Source organism: Sphaerodactylus townsendi, linkage group LG04 (assembly GCF_021028975.2).
Source record: "Sphaerodactylus townsendi isolate TG3544 linkage group LG04, MPM_Stown_v2.3, whole genome shotgun sequence".
Lineage (NCBI taxonomy): Eukaryota > Metazoa > Chordata > Lepidosauria > Squamata > Sphaerodactylidae > Sphaerodactylus > Sphaerodactylus townsendi.
Genome location: NC_059428.1, coordinates 150,246,409 through 150,264,392, shown reverse-complemented (window position 1 = coordinate 150,264,392; position 17,984 = coordinate 150,246,409). Strand labels below are relative to the sequence as shown.

Below are 17,984 nucleotides of genomic sequence, written 5' to 3'. Positions count from 1 at the left end.
GCCAGGCTTTAAATGCCAGGAATCCAGCATTTCCTAGGGATGTCAGCTAGACAACATGATCGTGCAAGACATTGTCCCTGGCAGAACGGTCCCCCTCTCTCATTGGTAACTGGTGGCTAGGCCCTAATCCCCCCAAAAAGTTTTGTCTTGCCTTGGAAGAGCCTTTCTTCAGGAATGGTCTCTTACCGGAAGAAGTAGCATCAGTTCTAATCCAAGTATCCATACTTGTAAATCTACTGTCTTTCCACCACCAGGGAAGCAGTTTGTTTCAGTCTTTAGGGGAAAGTTCAAAAATCCTGGAACCCAGAGAAATCCTGAACAATGAAACTTGTCTTCAGGTGGGGCTGGGATTAGGTGCTTTCCAGACACAAAATATCACTGCTCAGCGTAGCTTTTGTCAGTCAGGCATGGCGCCTAAAGTTATTATCCAGTTGAGGTAATTTTTGGAGGAAAGCTGGGACAGAAATTCAGTATTAAATGAAAGAAATTTCACCTCTTGTTTATCATGGGTTTGTGTTTATGAGGGTCATCAAGGATGACTCCCAGGCTTTGGTGTTCAACACCCTGTCACTTCTGAACCTCCTCCATGATGTGTTTGTGCCCTTCTCTGTCCTGCAGGTTCAGGATGAGGCAGGTGAACATTGTTGGGCAGAGCCCCCTCAGCCAGCCATCTCGCATCATCCAAACACTCCAGGCACCGCCAGATGTTACACCAGGGAGCGTAACTGTTCGCACAGCCAGTGAGACCAGCTTATGGGTCCGGTGGGTGGTAAGTGTGTTTGTCTAATTACAAAAATTAAACCTTGCCTTGCTACCCTCACAAAGAAGAAGAAGAAGAGAATAAGAGTTTGGATTTATATCCCCCCTTTCTCTCCTGTAGGAGTCTCAAAGGGGCTGACAATCTCCTTGCCCTTCCCCCCTCACAACAAACACCCTGTGAGGTAGGTGGGGCTGAGAGAGCTCCAAGAAGCTGTGACTAGCCCAAGGTCACCCAGCTGGCATGTGTGGGAGTGCACAGGCTAATCGGAATTCCCCAGATAAGCCTCCACAGCTCAGGCGGCAAAGCTGGGAATCAAACCCGGTTCCTCCAGATTAGATACACGAGCTCTTAACCTCCTATGTCACTGCTGCTCCAAAGGCCATCAAGGGCAAGAAAAGCTTTAAAACGTACATAATAAAAACAGGTCTTGAAAACCACTGGAGCCAAACAAAGCATTAAAGCAATTCAAACCAAAACCAGGTGTACACAGATATATAAAAATAACAAGTAAGGCAGGATCACCAAAGGGATGCCAAATGCAACAAGGAAGTCTTCACCTGTTGGCAGAAGATAGCAACAGAAGGGGATGGTTTGGTGCCACAACCAAAAAGGCCCTTTCCCACGGTTCTGCCTGCCTCATCGCAGAAGGCGGGAATACCCAAAGCAAGCCCCAAGCCATGTAGGCTTTAAAGGTTAAGATCAGCTCCTTGATTGTGCCAAGAAGCGAAGTGGGAGCCAGTGTAGATGGAGTGATACATTCCCCACGACCCCCGCCCCCACTCCCGTCGACATCTGGGCTCCAGCGTTCTGCACCCATTGAAATTACTAAACACTTCCAAAGGCAGCACCATGGACAGCACCACAACATTAGTAACCTAATTGAGATGTAACCAGGGCAAGCCCCAAATGGGCCACCTCTTTTCTGCCCAGGAAAGACCACAGCTGGCTCACCAGTGGAAGTTGGCAGAAGACACTACTGGCCAGCACTGCCTCCTGCTTGTCCAGCAGTAGGCCTGGGTCCAAGAGCACCCTGAACCTGTTCCTTCAGAGGGAACCCAGTCCCATCCCAAAGAAGCAACCTTACGTTCTGTCAGGATTAAGCCAGCATCCACTCCAGTATGGCTGATGGCCACTGGCTTGTACTGAAGGAAGAATGACCTTTTAACTTAGGGACCATCTCTCCCCTTATGTGCCTACTCAGTCTCTGCAATATGCAGAGGCAAACTTGCTGGTGGTCCCCAGCCCCTCAGTGATGGAACTAGCCTCTACCCAGGCCAGGGCTTTTACTGTCCTGGTCTCTGCCTGGTGGAACACTCTCCCTCCAGCCATCAGGGCCCCACAGGACCTTGAACAGTTCCACAGGGCCTGTAAAATGGAGTTGTTCCACCAGGCATTTGGGGAGGCTGGTCGCTGATTGCCTACCCCGCCCCCCTACACACATACTGTCACAACTGGTTGCTGCTGTATTGTGCCCAGTCCCCTCCCAAGGGGATAGAATGTGCCATCCGATGTCAGGGTACTTTATTCTGTTTTGATATGATTTTTAATTATTTAACTATTTTGGTTTTAATTGTTCTATTGTATTATATTTTTTATTGGGTTTGATTCCCAGGTTTGATTCCCAGCTCTGCTGCGTGAGCTGTGGAGGCTTATCTGGGGAATTCAGATTAGCCTGTGCACTCCCACACATGCCAGCTGGGTGACCTTGGGCTAGTCACAGCTTTCCGGAGCTCTCTCAGCCCCACTCACCTCACAGGGTGTTTGTTGTGAGGGGGGAAGGGAAAGGAGATTATCAGCCCCTTTGAGTCTCCTACAGGAGAGAAAGGGGGATATAAATCCAAACTCCTGCTCCTGCTCCTGCTCCTGCTCCTCCTCTTCCTCCTCCTCCTCTTCTTCTTCTTCTTCTTCTTCTTCTTCTTCTTCTTCTTCTTCTTCTTCTTCTTCTTCTTCTTCTTCTTCTTCTTCTTCTTCTTCTTCTTCTTCTTCTTCTTCTTCTTCTTCTTCTTCTTCTTCTTCGTCTTCTTCTTCTTCTTCTTCTTCTTCTTCTTCTTCTTCTTCTTCTTCTTCTTCTTCTTCTTCTTCTTCTTCTTCTTCTTCTTCTTCTTCTTCTTCTTCTTCTTCTTCTTCTTCTTCTTCTTCTTCTTCTTCTTCTTCTTCTTCTTCCTTTCCGTACACTGCCCAGAGCCCTCCAGGGGTGGGCAGCATACCAGATCTAACTAATAAATAATAAATAATCTCTTCTTTTCCTGTAAGCAAGAATTCTAGAAATCCACAAATTACACCCCCCCCCCCCAATGCATTTGCAACAAACATTAATTCCTTTCCCCAAACAAGGATATTATCATCTTTTGCTATTTCGTTCTATGGCCTGGCACGCCGTGAGCATCAACCCAGTTCCACATTTCTGGCCATATCTTCGCTAATGAACTAAGCGATAAAAAGCATAACAAGAAATTATAAATGTGACATAATTAGAATAGAACAGATGCTGCTGCTTGTTTGTTTATGGTGATAGAGCGCCAGGAAATTCAGTAGTTCCGTGGAGCAGCTCTGGATGTAAGTTAGTAAAACTGCAGAGAGAGAATTTCTCTCCCGTGGAAAAACAGGGCTGGTGGGGAAACCGCAGCTCTGTGATTGATTAGAGAGCGAAGTGATCAACTCTGGGACCTGGTGATAAATTGCTGGACCATTGATAAACGAATTTATCATGTGCCTTGGACAGCCAAACCCACCCCTGAATCTGTCTGACTGGAAAACATCCCTGTTCCTCAGTAGCTAGTGTTCTTTAAACTGCTTTCCTGAGAAGGTTTCGCCCTCCTTCACTCCACTGTAAAATATGCACACATCGCCTGGTTTTCCTGAGGATATATGAAACAGAGGCTGTAATAGCCCTTTTGCCTTTGAGGGATGCAAACCCAAGCTGGGAAATTCCTGCAGGTTTTGGGGTGGAAGGGCAGCGTTTGGGAAATGGGGGGACCTTGGTGGGTTAGCAGTATAAAGTTAACCTTCCAAAACAGCCGCTTTCTCCAACTGATCCCCTTATTCTGGAGAGTAGCTGTAATTCTGGGAGATTTCCAGGCCTCACTTGAAGGTTTGCAACCTTCTACAATATACATTTCCCAAACGCTCAGGACTCCGGTGAGTGTCCCAAGTCTTCAAAGCCATTTCTGCCGCAACTGGGAATTAATTTCTCCTCTTGTTTTTCATTATCTGCCTGTGGAGAGCTGCCCTCCAAAGAGAGAAACAGATCACAAATCCCACCATCTGGTTACTCCAAAAGCAGCTCTCTGGATCCTAGTGAAAGAGTTGGGAATGCTATTCTAAGTAGGTGAGATGGCTCAGTGGGAAGAGAGGCGCAGATGAAAGACCCAGGATCGCCTGACATTGCAGGGAACAGCATGAATTTCACAGCTGTCCGAGTGAGGTTACGAATAATCCACCAAGAATAATGAGCTTTGGAGAGTTTGCGCCTGCGAATTAAGGCCTTGTTTACTGGCCTTGGAGCTCCGCCAGAGATTATTTTGCATTTTCTGTGCAGAAGGGCCAGTCTGTTGGTAAAATAGCTGTCGGGTTGCAGAGCAGCGCTGGCTGTTGTGGGTTTAATGTAGAGAACTTCTCACCCTCTGTCCCCGTTGTGCCTCTTCTGCTGAACGGACAATATGCAGGCCTTTCAGAACTTCTCTATAATAGTTTCAGTTGCCTGGTCCCTGCAGCATTATCAAAGCGAGGAGGGCTCCCTGTGGCAAGGTCAATATATATAGATTACCTCTCCACTCCCAGACAACTCCAAAAGCTCAGGCCTTCCGACGATTTTGTAAAAGGCTGTGCAGCCTACACTTTCGACCATCACAGAATGGCTCCCTCTCACCCCTGCTCTTTCTCCTGTGCCCCCAGCCGCTCCCCGATACACAGTATAACGGAAATCCCGAATCGGTGGGTTACCGGATCAAATACTGGCATGTGGACTCACAGTCGCCCGCACTCGTAAAGGTAATCAGCGACCGGCTGGAGAGGGAGCGCACGATTGAGGATCTGGAAGAGTGGACGGAATACGAACTGCAGATCCAAGCATTCAACGCCATCGGGGCAGGGCCGTGGAGCGAGGTGGTGCGGGGCTGCACTCGGGAATCAGGTAAGTCTACTATCCCCTTTGCCTCTGACACATTTTCTGTGGCCTCTGCATATCTACAAATGCAATGAACGCTTTCATGTTGAGTGCAGCTTTACCTGAGTAAATTACAAGAATTGCATTCACGTCTGGCAATTGGCGAAACCCTGTGTGGTGTGCAAAAAATGAAAATGATGCTAAGCGTGGCCATGGGCAGCAGTGTGTAAACCCCAGCCAACCATTTTTTCTGTTCACTATTATTGGTTTGACACCACGGACTTCCACATCTTCCTCAATGTTTCCTGGCAAGCGATTCCTGTTGGCCCTCATGAGATGGAGCCAGTCACAGCTCCTGTAGTTGGTATCATCCTCTAAGGGTAAATAACCCTGGTGTATCTCTTCATCGGGTGTGATTGGATTAAAAAGGGTCTGATGAAAAGGCATGCCTAGAGTCTCACCAGAGCCTTTAATTATGAAATTAATTAGTTTCTCATAGTACGTTAGCAGACCTGTCGATGTTTGCTCTGGGAATGGCCCGTTTAAGTACTGCATTCTCTAGTGACAGATAATCACAGTCTTTCCCTCCCGCCGCCTTTCCAAAGGTGTCTGCTCATCTGCCCCATGCAGACTGGGCTGGTCAGAAATTCTTCCCAGCATGCCTGCTGCCTGTAAATGTGGCTCCATTAGGTGGGGCCCAGCTTTGCAAATAGACAAACCTCTGGCAGGCTTGGGGACGTGCTTGTGGCCACAGCCAGGCAAGAGTAAGCAATGGTAGCTCATTAGCATCTGCAGAAGGTAGTTATTAAGCTGTTATCTAGATAACTTCAAACAAGGCCTCTTCCTCGGTTCCAGCCTGCGTGCATCCGATGTAATTTACCTTCAGACCAGGGGTGAATAATTGAGCGGAGTGACCTTTCTTGAATCAAGTATTCAATAGTGAAAGTAAATCACCGTCGTGGCTAACCTGCACAATGAGCTGGGATTGTATTTGCAATTTGTCTCTATAATCATAGAGGGGCTGGCCACTGAGCCCAAGTCCCATTTATCACTTTAAATGGGATTGCAGGCCTCTTTTTTTCCCGTTATAAACAGTGCACAGTGTCCTCAGATTTGCATATTTTCATTACTGCTGGAGAAAAAGGATCAATTAAAGCTGTAGACGCCGTGGCAGATTCTTACTTGCAAGCAAAGAATGGGAAAGGCATCAGGGATAGCGATGATCAGTTCATGGTCCGCTTTGTGACATTTCATGCTCTTTGTGGACCTGTACGGGAGTCTCAGCATCCCTGTTGGGTTGGAGGCAAGCTGTTGGAGTTTAAACTTTCACAGCCTGATTGATGGGCAACCCAGCCGAAACTCCCCCCCGCCCCCCCCAAAAATATTGAATAAATTCAATTTAGTTGAGCTGAGCTGAATGGGGAGGAACAGTTGAATTCTAATTATGTTTACTCAGAAATACACCTTATTATTGCATTTTTATCTTGGTCTTCCTCCGAGGAACTTGGGGACCACATTTGATTCTCTCTCCTTTCTCTGCTCTTTCTACGTAACCCCCAAAATAACCTTACAGAATAAATTAGGCTGAGAGAGAGCAGTTGGCCCAGGGTTCAAGGCCGCGCACTGCCATGAAGACCATAGAGATCTCTCCCTGGTCTCACTATAGTCATAGGAAGTTGGAGTTCACTAGAAAAGGAATTGAAAATACAACACCCAATATTATATTGGGGCGGCCTCCTTTGGGGTGGCCTCCTTTGGAATACTGTGTGCAGTTTTGGCCACCATATCTCAAAAGGGACACTGCAGAGCTGGGAAAAGTAAAGAACGGGGCATCCAAGCTGATTAGGGGGTTGAAGCCCCTTTCTTGTGAGGAAAGGCTTCAGGATCTAGATAGAATCTTTCTCCTTGTCCTGCTAGTTTTCTGCTTGTCAGGAGGATATTGAAGGCAAACCAGCCTGGGGAACGGGAACCCTGCCTCTGCTCTCAACAACTGCACAGTCCGTTTCAGCCCCCTCAGATTTCTCCCACCGTGTTCTTTCAGCCGTCTTCCTCTGGGTGTGTTGGGAAAGTGCTGGAATACATCACAGTGGGCCAGAGCACCGCTGTATTTGCACAACCTTGGGCCCGGTGCTCCATTTGTTGCTAATCCCGCTCCGGTCCACGTATTAGTTCATACCATCCTTGCCAGGCTCCCAGCCTTCTGTCTATAAATATATACTCTGGGCTTCTGCAGGTCTCCTGGGCGTGAGTGTCCATAGCCCCCCTGGTTAATAAAATCAGCTCTTCCATAATCATGAGCATATCTGGGGACAAGGGTCAACCATCTCCTGGGGCTGGCATGCGGGAAGCAGCTTAGGTGCTCAGCTAGAGCATTCCCATAATGGAGGCAGGTGATAAATGGGCCGGGAGTTCAGGGAAAGGCTTGATGCCCTGCCAAATGTCTCCCTGTTTACTTGTTTGTTTATTTATGACCTCGCCACCCTGCGGGCTCTCAACCATAACACACGCCGGGCAGCTTTGCAGAGGTTAAGCCTGTATCAGCAGTGAAAGAATGAAATCCAACGGCAAAATGGAATGAACAACAGAAGGGCGGCAGTTTGACATAACCTCTGCAAGAGGAGGCCTAAAATGAGGAACGGTAAATAGTCAGGATGCTCAAACGTTGGTTGATTCGGCTTGTGTTCTTCTTCCTGGTCACAGGCAGGTGGGAAACCTCTGGCTGGCAGCCATATTTACCTGTTGCTGCTTCTATGGCATTTACCATAGAGCAGGGGTAGGGAACCTGCGGCTCTCCAGATGTTCAGGAACTACAATTCCCATCAGCCCCTACCAGCATGGCCAATTGGCCATGCTGACGAAAACTTGATAGGAGTGGTCCCTGGAGCTATCTCAGGAAAACACAGGTTCCCTACCCCTGCCATAGAGTTTCCAGCAATTGCTAGAGCTACCCTACTTCTGGCACTTCCTAGAGCTATCCTGCATCCCTTTTTATTGGACAGGTCTCCCTCCTACCCCATAGACCATCAGTGCCGACACTTCTGTGCTTCTACGCACTCCTGTCAGATCTCTGAGACTATCACACACAATTTGGCAGCTGACCAAAAGGTCCGCTGCTACGAGGCAGGAGAGATCCAACTCTCCCTGCAGGCGGTCATGTCAGTTACATTGTTCTCACCTGCCAAACCTGTCCCTGGTGAAGTTTGCTGAAACTGTTGTGCTCCTGTGTAGCAGCACAGCAAATAAAAATGACACCAGAGGAGAAACAAACATGAAGCAGTTGGAGTGAAATCTACTAAGTTTGCCATCAACAAATGCCTGGGGGAATAGCAATGTTACGCCTAACGTGGCTAGCGTGGTGAGGGCTAGCGTGGTGTAGTGGTTAAGAGCAGGTGCACTCTAATCTGGAGAACCGGGTTTGATTCCCCGCTCTGCCACTTGAGCTGTGGAGGCTTATCTGGAGAATTCAGAATAGCTTGTGCATTCCAACACATGCCAGCTGGGTGACCTTGGGCTAGTCACAGTTCTTTGGAGCTCTGTCAGCCCCACCCACCTCACAAGGAGTTTGTTGTGAGGGGGGAAGGAAAAGGAGTTTGTAAACCCCTTTGACTCTCCTTACAGGAGAGAAAGGGGGATATAAATCCAACTCCTCTTCTAAAGTTCAATCAGCTCAACATGTACCAATTGGCTGGGGGGAGAGGAGTACTTGCAGCATGGTGCCGCTGTTGAAAATACCCCATCTCCAGCAACAGCACAACCTTGTCTCCGAAAGCAGGGGAACAGACACAGCAAGATCCTCAAAGACCACCACAGCTGCTTGGAGCATCTATTGGACATCCCGTTATATGTAGACACTTCATTGTGATTGCACCGTCATGGGAAATAATGGAGTTCCTTTGTGGCAAAACCTCTGAGTCATGTCTGCAGAGGCTTCCATGGATGCCAGCTTGCAAATGGATAAAATCAGCAACTGCCCATGCATGTGCTTTCTCCGTGGTGGTCCCCATCTTACAGAATGGTGTGCCCCGAGGAGATCAGAAGGCTCCCCGTATCCTGGCTTTCTGCAAACTACGCAAAACTGAATGATCAAAGAGATCTTTTCTACACAGTTAATAGAGTCAAACTGTACAAGATGGTTTATCAACTTACTGGATAAATTATTAGGGGTTCTGTTCTACATTGCAGAGTATCACTTGCTGTAATGACTAACATGGAGGGTGGAGTATCTGGTATTGTACCCTGCTCTGCTAACCCCCTCCCCAGGAAACATCCCCAAATCTCTTGGAATTTTCCACCCCAGAGATGGGGTCAATTTTTGAGGTATGCCAAAAACAGGTGGGTTCCTGCTGTGCCTCACAACAAACCCAGAGCTCTGTGGGGCATCCTTCGTGTGTCAGTTCTATTCTGGCTGTATACATACCTGTTGGCCTGCAAAGGAGCCTGGGAATTACAGTTTGTGTGGACGTTGGGAATTTTGTAATAAATCACTACCCCCACCCCCGTCCCCCAGCAATACAACCACTGGATTCCCTGAGGAGATGGAGTGGCTCTAAAGGCTGCAGCAGTGGAGGACTTGGTTTTAAGATGGTTTTATTTTATTCTAATTTACTTTATTAGATTACCAGACCTCTCTTCCTGTGCTCAGGTCAGTTTCCAACAGTATATATCTGACACACAATACTTAAATAATTTACTGTTTAGTTTTTAGAAGATGATAATCCCAGATTGGCCACCCTGGTGATCTGTAACATGCAACTGCAGCAGGAGCCCAGTGACTCAGCAAGTGGTTAAGGTGCCATAGGACTTATATTGTTATATTAACTTTTACAGACAAGGACAATTGAACTGTGCCATCACCAGCACCATTCTGGTCTTTAGCAAACCTTTGCAAATCATCTCTTTTGTTCGCCCCGCTTCCACGCTGCAATGTCGTCCCAGTTCAAGAAAAAGGTTCTCCCTTGCAGAAGCAGAAATCCCCACCTTGGGCTTCATCTTTCAAAGCAATTGGGTGATAAAGACAATCAAACGGACTTAGAGCTGCCAGTGGAACACAGTTAGTGGGATGGACGGTGAGCCGGGGTTGCTTTTTACAACCTGGGATTGGGCTTAGAGCAGAGAGATCAGGAGAGAGATGTCCGTTTTGCCCCGTAGTGTGACCTGCGAGGAGAGGTGGACGAGATAAAAGGTGTTTCAAAGCCCGCCTGATGTTTGGGGATGGGGCATTGCCAGAAATTTTCCTCCTCCTTATCTCCAGGCAAAAATTAAGCTTAATTATTAATTAAAATTAAATTTACTTATTTTCCTGTTTTCTTACTGCCTCTCTCCTCTTATTGGGAGTTCTTTAGGTATCCCACTAGTCTTGTCTTTTATGGTTTCCCTTGGGTGACTGCTTTCCAGCCTCTCACTGACCCCAAAACCCATCACAGCCAACAACAATGAAGAAGAAGAGTTTGGATTTCTCTCCTGTAAGAAGACTCAAAGGGGTTTACAATCTCCTTTCCCTCCCCCCACCCCCCAACAAACACCCTGTGAGGTGGGTGGGGCTGAGACTAGCCCAAGGTCGCCCAGCTGGCATGTGTTGGAGTGCACAAGCTAATCTAGTTCACCAGATAAGCCTCCATAGCTCAAGTGACAGAGCAGGGAATCAAACCTGGTTCCCCAGATTAGAGTGCACCTGCTCTTAATCTCTACACCATGCTGGCTCTCAATGAAAGAACCATCTTTTCTCTTAGGCAACGTCCAGGTGCTTCTTAGTTTCAACATTTGGAGAAAGACAAAAGTTGCTCTTTTTTCTCAATCCACCGTACACTTCAGTTCTGGTCTGAATCAGCCCCCCCCCTTCCCCTCAGTGCCTGTTTTTTTTCCTATTATATTTATATCCTGCCCATTCCCAACCAAGGTTGGGCTCTGTGGGGCGTACAAAAATTAAAACATAGTATTCCAATAAAATGCAATAAATAATATAACTAAAACCTAAAAATAAAGGTCTGGATGGCAAATAAAATGACAAATCCTATGTAGTTCTTCCCAGTGGTGCGATCCAAAAATTTTAATAACAGGTTCCGATGGTGGTGGGATTCAAACAGTGGTGCCGCCGCACACACGCACCTCCAGTCCCTATTGGGCAGGGAGGTTGCTTTAGTAACCCCTTCTCGGCACTCAGAAAAAATTAGTAACCACTTCTAGAGAAGTGGTGAGAACTGGTTGGATCCCACCTCTGGTTCTTCCACTTTGTCTGAGGGTAGGGGAGAGCATAAAGGGGAGGCAGTTGGTGGTCTTTAGAGAAGAGATTTAGGGAGCTTTGTTCACACAACTCCAAACATCTCATCTCCTTGAGTCTTCTATTTGTAAGTTAGCTCGGCCCCTATGATCAAACTCAGCCCATGTGGCTAGAACTTTGTTGCCTCCGGGTGGTGCCTAGAGATCTCCTAGAATTATGACTGATCTCCAGAGGCCCATTCTCTTGGAGAAAATGGCCACACTATCCCATAGATACCTCGTGAAATCCCTCCCCAAAGCACTGCCCCAAACCTCCAGAAGTCAGCAAGGCTACCTCTGTTCTCCTTTGTCAGTTCCCTTGAACTGAGCCCCGCTTGGGAGAAACCAAAGGACCTCGCAGCGGAAGGCTGAGAAATTTCCAGTAGTTGCTGCAAGCGTTTTCTGGCATGGGCAAGGTGCAATTCAGATCCCTAGTGGTCCCAACCAGCCCTGAGGGGTGAGAAAGCCACATTGTCTGCATTATTAAAGCTTCGACTCCCCCTAGCAGCAATCATCCAGTTTTGCAGGAATTTCTGAAATGTGAATGCAGCTTCAATCTCTGCTTCCTATGAACTGTCAGTGGAAAGGGGGTTGAGAATTCCTGGTCGTTGAACCTGAAAAGCAGATGTGGGGGGGACAGTGTTTTTTTTTAAAGTACAGTCTTTCTGCTTGAAAGGCAAAATCAAACAAGTGAATCGATGAACAAGCATGGCTGAGAGAGCGGCTGGTTTTCTTTACACCTCCATCTGGTACACCTCTTTTTTTTTTCATGCTCTGTCTTTCGGAGAAGTGATTCATGTGGGAGTCCGCTGTGTGTGTGTGTGTGTGTGTGTGTGTGTGTGTGTGTGTGTGTGTGTGTGTGTGTGTGTGTGTGTGAGAGAGAGAGAGAGAGAGAGAGAGAGAGAGAGAGAGAGAGAAGATCTACGAGTAGAGTGCTGGCAGCTAGCCAAAGACATTCATGGCTCCCGGCAATCCATATTCCTCTAACATAATTATATCCTTGTGGGGGTAGATCTAGGAGAAGATGAAGAAGAAATCCAGAGCTGGGGGAAGCGCGGAGGGGCCAACTCCAATTCCAGGAGGAGGGTTGGAGCTCCTGTTTCTCATGCCCTGACTAATTGATAGCCGAAAAATGGATGTAAAGATGATGAGTCAACATGGAGCTACCAACAATTCAGGTTGGAACTTCATGGCTCCGACCCCATTGTCAGAAAGATCCAGCCGGCAAGGTCTGTTGCAGCAGACGCCAGTCTCCTCTCAGAGCAGCAGCTCTCTGAGAAAGCCATATTATTTGCATGGTACTACCCTCTTTTTTATTGTGTGAGGAGCAGATGTTTTCCCTACACAAACTCCAGCATGTGGTCACTGGGCAATTGTGGGTTTTTTCTGTTGCGCCCCTCCCACTTCTACTGCACTTTGGAGGGCCCTCTGGTTTTCCAGGTCTCACAGGTGCCCTTTAAAAACTGTGCATCTCTCTTGCCTGTGAGCACATGACGAACAAGCTATTTCCCACACATACAGAAATTCCTCTGTAGCCAAATAGCCCTTCCCGATCCCGACCACCAGAACCACCACTGAGAGCCAGCGTGGTGTAGTGGTTAAAAGCGGGTGGATTCTAATCTGGAGAACCGGGTTTGATTCCCCACTCCTCTGCCTGAGTGGCAGAGGCTTATCTGTATACTCACATATAAGTCGAATTTTTGTGCTGAAAAAGCCCCCCTCAGGTGTATTTTACAAAATATTTCAGGGTTTTTATTTTGTCGGCCACCGAAGGGCGTAGTTTTTAGGCCAGCGGCACCAAAATTTCAGGGATTTTTCAAGAGACTCTCCTGAGGATACCGCCCACGTTTGGTAAAGTTTGGTTCAGGGGGTCCAAAGTTATGGACCCCCAAAGGGGGTGCCCCATCCCCCATTGTTTCCAATGGGAGCTAATAGTAGATGGGGCTACCTTTTGAGGGTCCGTAACTTTGGACTCCTTGAACCAAACCTCACCAAACCTGGGTGGTATCATCAGGATAATCTTTTGCTGATACCAGCCAGGTTTGGTGATGTTTGGTTTAGGGGGTCCAAAGTTATGGACCCCCCCAGAGAGGGAATGCCCCATCCCCGTTGTTTCCAATAGTAGATGGGAGGGCTACATTTTTGAGGGGTCTACTAACTTAGGATCCCCTGAACAAAACAGCACAAAACCTGAGTGGTATCATCCAGGAAGAGTCTCCCTAAAGATCAATCCTAGAAATGTTGGTACTGCTAACATAAACATTCCTCCCATGACCAGAAATCCAGTTTTGAAGGATTTTAACTCTTGTGTTTTAGCTTGGCTGCTGGTTGAGCTAAGGTTTTTGTACTTTTAAAGTTATTGTTGAGACCATATTGTTTTTGTTGACCCTCTTTTCCACTTACAGAGCTAGTTTACAGTTTTTCTTTGAAATAAATATTCAAAAACATTTAACCAACTGATGCCTCAATTCATGTAATTTTATTGATATCTATTTTTATTTTTGAAATTTACCAGTAGCTGCTGCATTTCCCACCCTTGACTTATACGTGTCAATAAGTTTTCCCAGTTTTTTGAGTTAAAATTAGGTGCCTCGACTTATATGCGGGTTGGCTTATACACGAGTATATACGGCATGTTTCCGCACTCCTACATTCCTCCTGGGTGATCTTGGGCCAGTCACAGTTCATTCAGCACTCCCTCAGCCCCACCCACCTCACAAGGTGTCTGTTGTGGGGAATGGAAGTGAAAGGAGATTGTAAGCCACCTTGAGTTTCCTTACAGGAGAGAAAGGTGGGGTATAAATCCAAACTCCTCCTCCTCCTCCTCCTCCTCCTCCTCCTCCTCCTCCTCCTCCTCCTCCTCTTCTTCTTCTTCTTCTTCTTCTTCTTCTTCTTCTTCTTGCACAACCAGTTCTTGATCTGGCTAGTACTCTTGTGGTACCGAGCATATTACCAAATTTTTTCTTCTCTTCAAAGATTCCCTTCTGCCACTTGACTCATGACTTATTGCGCTTCTTGGACATGCATTGTTGAAGAGAGCCATAAATGCCCCCCTCCCCTTTAAAAAAAAATCCTGTCTGGATGTTTAAGGCGGACTCTGAAGCTAATGTTGTTAATCGAAAGGTATTAAACTTGCCTCCAAGGTGTCTGGATGGCTGTGACAGGGAGGTAGAGTGGGACTGTTCAAATATGTTGAATTTCTCCCTCTCAGGTGCAGGTTAGTGACAGTAATTCTACTGTGACCTTTAAATTAGAGTCTTACTTATAAAGAGGCATGTGTTTGTTTCATTACTTTTCTTCAAAAAAAAAGTTCCCTTTTGGAACTCGGTGCTTCCTTAGGCCATGTCCACGTACAAAGCTTTGAGATCTGGGCTTAATTTGATGGCTGCTTGCATAGATGCCCTTAAAAAACGGGAGGGAGAAGGCTGGAGTTTAGCCTGATGCTCGTCAGGTTAAGAAACGTTGTCTGGAAACCAGCCCTCAGTTTGAAAAGAGGGTCACAGCTCAAGGGCTGAGCGTCTGATTTATGTTCCACTTTAAATCTGAACATTTCTGATTAGGCCTTTAGTAGAAGGCTGGGAAAAGACACAAGAGAGACACCACAAGCCAGTTAGAGGCAATTCTGTAGTGAAAAGAACCATTCTTGGCGTTCGTCTGATGCGCTGATTCCTGTGTTCACTTTCGAAGGTAAGCATCATCGTAATCTGTGCTTGATAGGGGATCTCTCTGGTGGTATGGGGAAATCTCTGTGTTAGAACTGCCCAGAATTTTGAGACATTTGGATTATTTTATTGTTAACTTTTTACTTGAGGATGAGGATATTACTGTTTCTTGCTCAGTGGCCAAGTTTTGTTTATAGCTGGTAAAGTGCAGAGATCTCTGGTTTGTGCAGCAAAATTGTAACCTTGCGGTTTGTGTATGGCCTATCAAAAGTTATCAAAAAGAATATTCCGTACCCTTAAGGCTGAAATACTGTGAAACGTAGTTTCCTTAAATAATGCTTGACAACCACATAGGAATTACTACCTTCACAATGGTATTTTTACTAGAGCAATACTTTTTATGTCCTGACAATGATATATCTCAAACACAAAAACTCTTTACGTGGATATAAGATAAGTATACATTAGGCAAGGGGTTAGCTAACCCCCGGGTTACGTTATGCCTGGTGAACACCTTCTGTGGCCCCATCTGTAGAAACATAAGCACAAAATATCCTAATGAGAAATCGTATTATCTGTTGCAAAATAATAAATGGCTGTTGTGCATACATTATCGTCCTCTCAAACATATAAAGCCCTTGTAATAAATTCTTAATGATCAACACAAAAAGATTTGTTTCTTTTTTTTTCTGTCAGTGCCAAGGGAGGGGCAACAGGGCATGGGGTTCCCCAGGCTCTAATGAGGGCCAACAACCGTAGTCCTGGGCCATAATGACAGCATCTCACTTAAAAAAAAATAATTCTATGTGTGGATTGTTACTGTTTGTTTTCCTGCCTACAATCGTCCAGGGTGCCAATTACACAGCTCACATTGTAGCCACAACCCTAACATCTATTTTAAGAAACGGAAAGAAAAGAAGGTAGCCTCGTCCTTCAGGGAGCGTTTGCGAAATACCTTTGTAACAAGCTGGACAAGACAGAGCCAAAAAGGGTTCTGGTACAGAGGCGAAGCCTCTTTAGTTCAAGGCATTAGGCTTAATCTCGATTGGCTTGAGAAGATCTCGCTGCCCTTGTGCGTTTCAAAGGAATTAAAATCAGCTCATGCTATCATGCCAGAGAGGAGCTCAGATCGTTCTCTGTCGAGGCTTCCAGGGCAAATCTTTTTCTTCAGTAAGGCTTTTCATGGCTTTTGTGCATTATAGTCTTTGTTGTGTCCTGTTTTTCTTGGTCTGTGCATCCCTTGTTTTTGTGCACGAATATATTTCCATGTAAAATAGTGGCCAGGAGCCTTTGGATCTGAGAGGATCCTAGAAGTACTGGCGAGTGAAGGAATGGATGTAGTTCCCGTCCCCTAATTTCTGTAAATTTGGCCATTTGCAGTTCCTTCAGCTCCGCCAGAGAACGTGTCGGCTGAAGCCGTGAGCTCAACTCAAATCCTCCTGAGGTGGGCAGCGGTCCCGGAACCAGAGCAGAATGGACTTATTCTTGGCTACAAGGTATATGACTTTCCAGTCTCCCAAGTCTTTTGTGCTTTGACATAAGAATATTTTCCCTTGATTTTTTTTTGGTCTCATCTGTGTTTTTTTTTCAATATTTGGTTATGGAACTCCTGACAGCTGATGTTAAATGAACAATGTGCGCTAGCCCTGCATTCTCACATCTGGGCTAGCTGTTGTATTGCAATGAACTAGCAGAGTAGAAAACAGAGCAGAGGTGCAAGTGAGTTGTTTTGTTGAACTTTACTAGATAACAGATAAAGTTACACTAAACATACTCTGTGCACATGCTCAGTCTGGGTGTCTGCGCAGTCTATCTGTGCACATATGTTGGTCGCTCCTCTTTTGGATTGGATAGGATATTTAATTTATAGACCACCCTCCCCCGAGAGGCTCAGGGCGGCTCACAACAGCATGACATCGTACAACCACCATCAAAGCAAAGTATCAATAAACATTAGGATCAAACATAACAGCATAAATATAATAAACATAACATCTTGGATGTAACTCATAAACTCATAAGCATAACTGCAGTAAACATTGTAATAGCAAACTGAAATAGCATTGTAAATATAACATATTTGATTGAGGGATTGGAGCACCTTCCTTATGAGGAGAGGCTGCAGCGTTTGGGACTCTTTAGTTTGGAGAGGAGACGTCTCTGAGAGATATGGTTGAAGTCTATAAATTTATGCATGGGGTAGAAAATGTTGATAGAGAGAAATTTTTCTCTTTCTCACGATACTAAAACCAGGGGCCATACATTGAAAATGCTGGGGGAAAGAATTAGGACTAATAAAAGGAAACATTTCTTCATACAACACGTGATTGGTGTTTGGATTGGTGCTGCCACAGGAGGTAGTGATGGCCACTAACCTGGATAGCCTTCAAAGGGGCTTGGACAGATTGATGGAGGAGAAGTTGATCTATGACTACCAATCTTGATCCTCCTTGATCTGGGATTGCAGAAGCCTTAGCAGACCAGGTGCTCGGGAGCAGTAGCAGCAGCAGAAGGCCATTGCTTTCACCTCCTGCATGTGTGCTCCCAATGGTATTTGATGGGCCCCTGCAAGTAGCAGAGTGCTGGACTAGATGGACTCTGGTCTGATCCAGCAGGCTCTGTCTTAGGTTCTTATGTTCTTATTTATAAGGTTATGTTTACAACTGTTCACAATGTTATATTTCCAGTGCTATGTTTACTGCTGTTATGCTGCTATGTTTATGAGTTTTATCCATGATATAACAAACATCAGTGGTTTGTTTGCTGGAAGAAGGAAGGAGAGATCTTTCCAGAAGCTCATGTGATCCTGGGCATGTGACTTCAGCAGTTAACTCTTGCTTGACTGAATGAAGCATGTACTTGTAAAATCTTATCACAACCGGATACTCCTGCAGTGGCTGGTGGCTTCTTGCTAATTGGACCAACGTATCTGGGTAGGGCTTGCCTCTGTGTATGTGTAGTTAAACGGCAACCATCTGGCTCAGCAGTTGGAATGTACCAGAAAAGAAATCTACCTGGCAGGTAAAAGAGTCTGCTGTTCATTGCTTGGGGAATTAATGCTTCTTTATAGCTCGCCTGGGCTGCATGATTGTTTATAATTGTAAGTAAAGAAATGTTACAGAAATAACGCAAGTCTCTGTGACTCTCTGCTTCCAAGGGCACCAACCCTGTGATAGGTTGTTCCTGGGGTGCTTGGAGAACA

At 46.2% G+C, this 17,984-nt stretch overlaps 1 protein-coding gene across 6 annotated transcripts in view; it reads left to right on the top strand.

The window, feature by feature from the left end:
• Positions 1-17,984, top strand: part of SDK1 (sidekick cell adhesion molecule 1) — a 536,293-nt gene that overhangs the window by 427,022 nt on the left and 91,287 nt on the right. For all 6 annotated transcript variants that reach the window (XM_048493601.1, XM_048493596.1, XM_048493599.1 and 3 more), the window contains 3 exons: positions 619-769; positions 4,655-4,892; positions 16,163-16,278. In XM_048493601.1, coding sequence (XP_048349558.1) covers positions 619-769; positions 4,655-4,892; positions 16,163-16,278 — 505 coding nt within the window. The remainder of the gene's footprint in view (positions 1-618; positions 770-4,654; positions 4,893-16,162; positions 16,279-17,984) is intronic.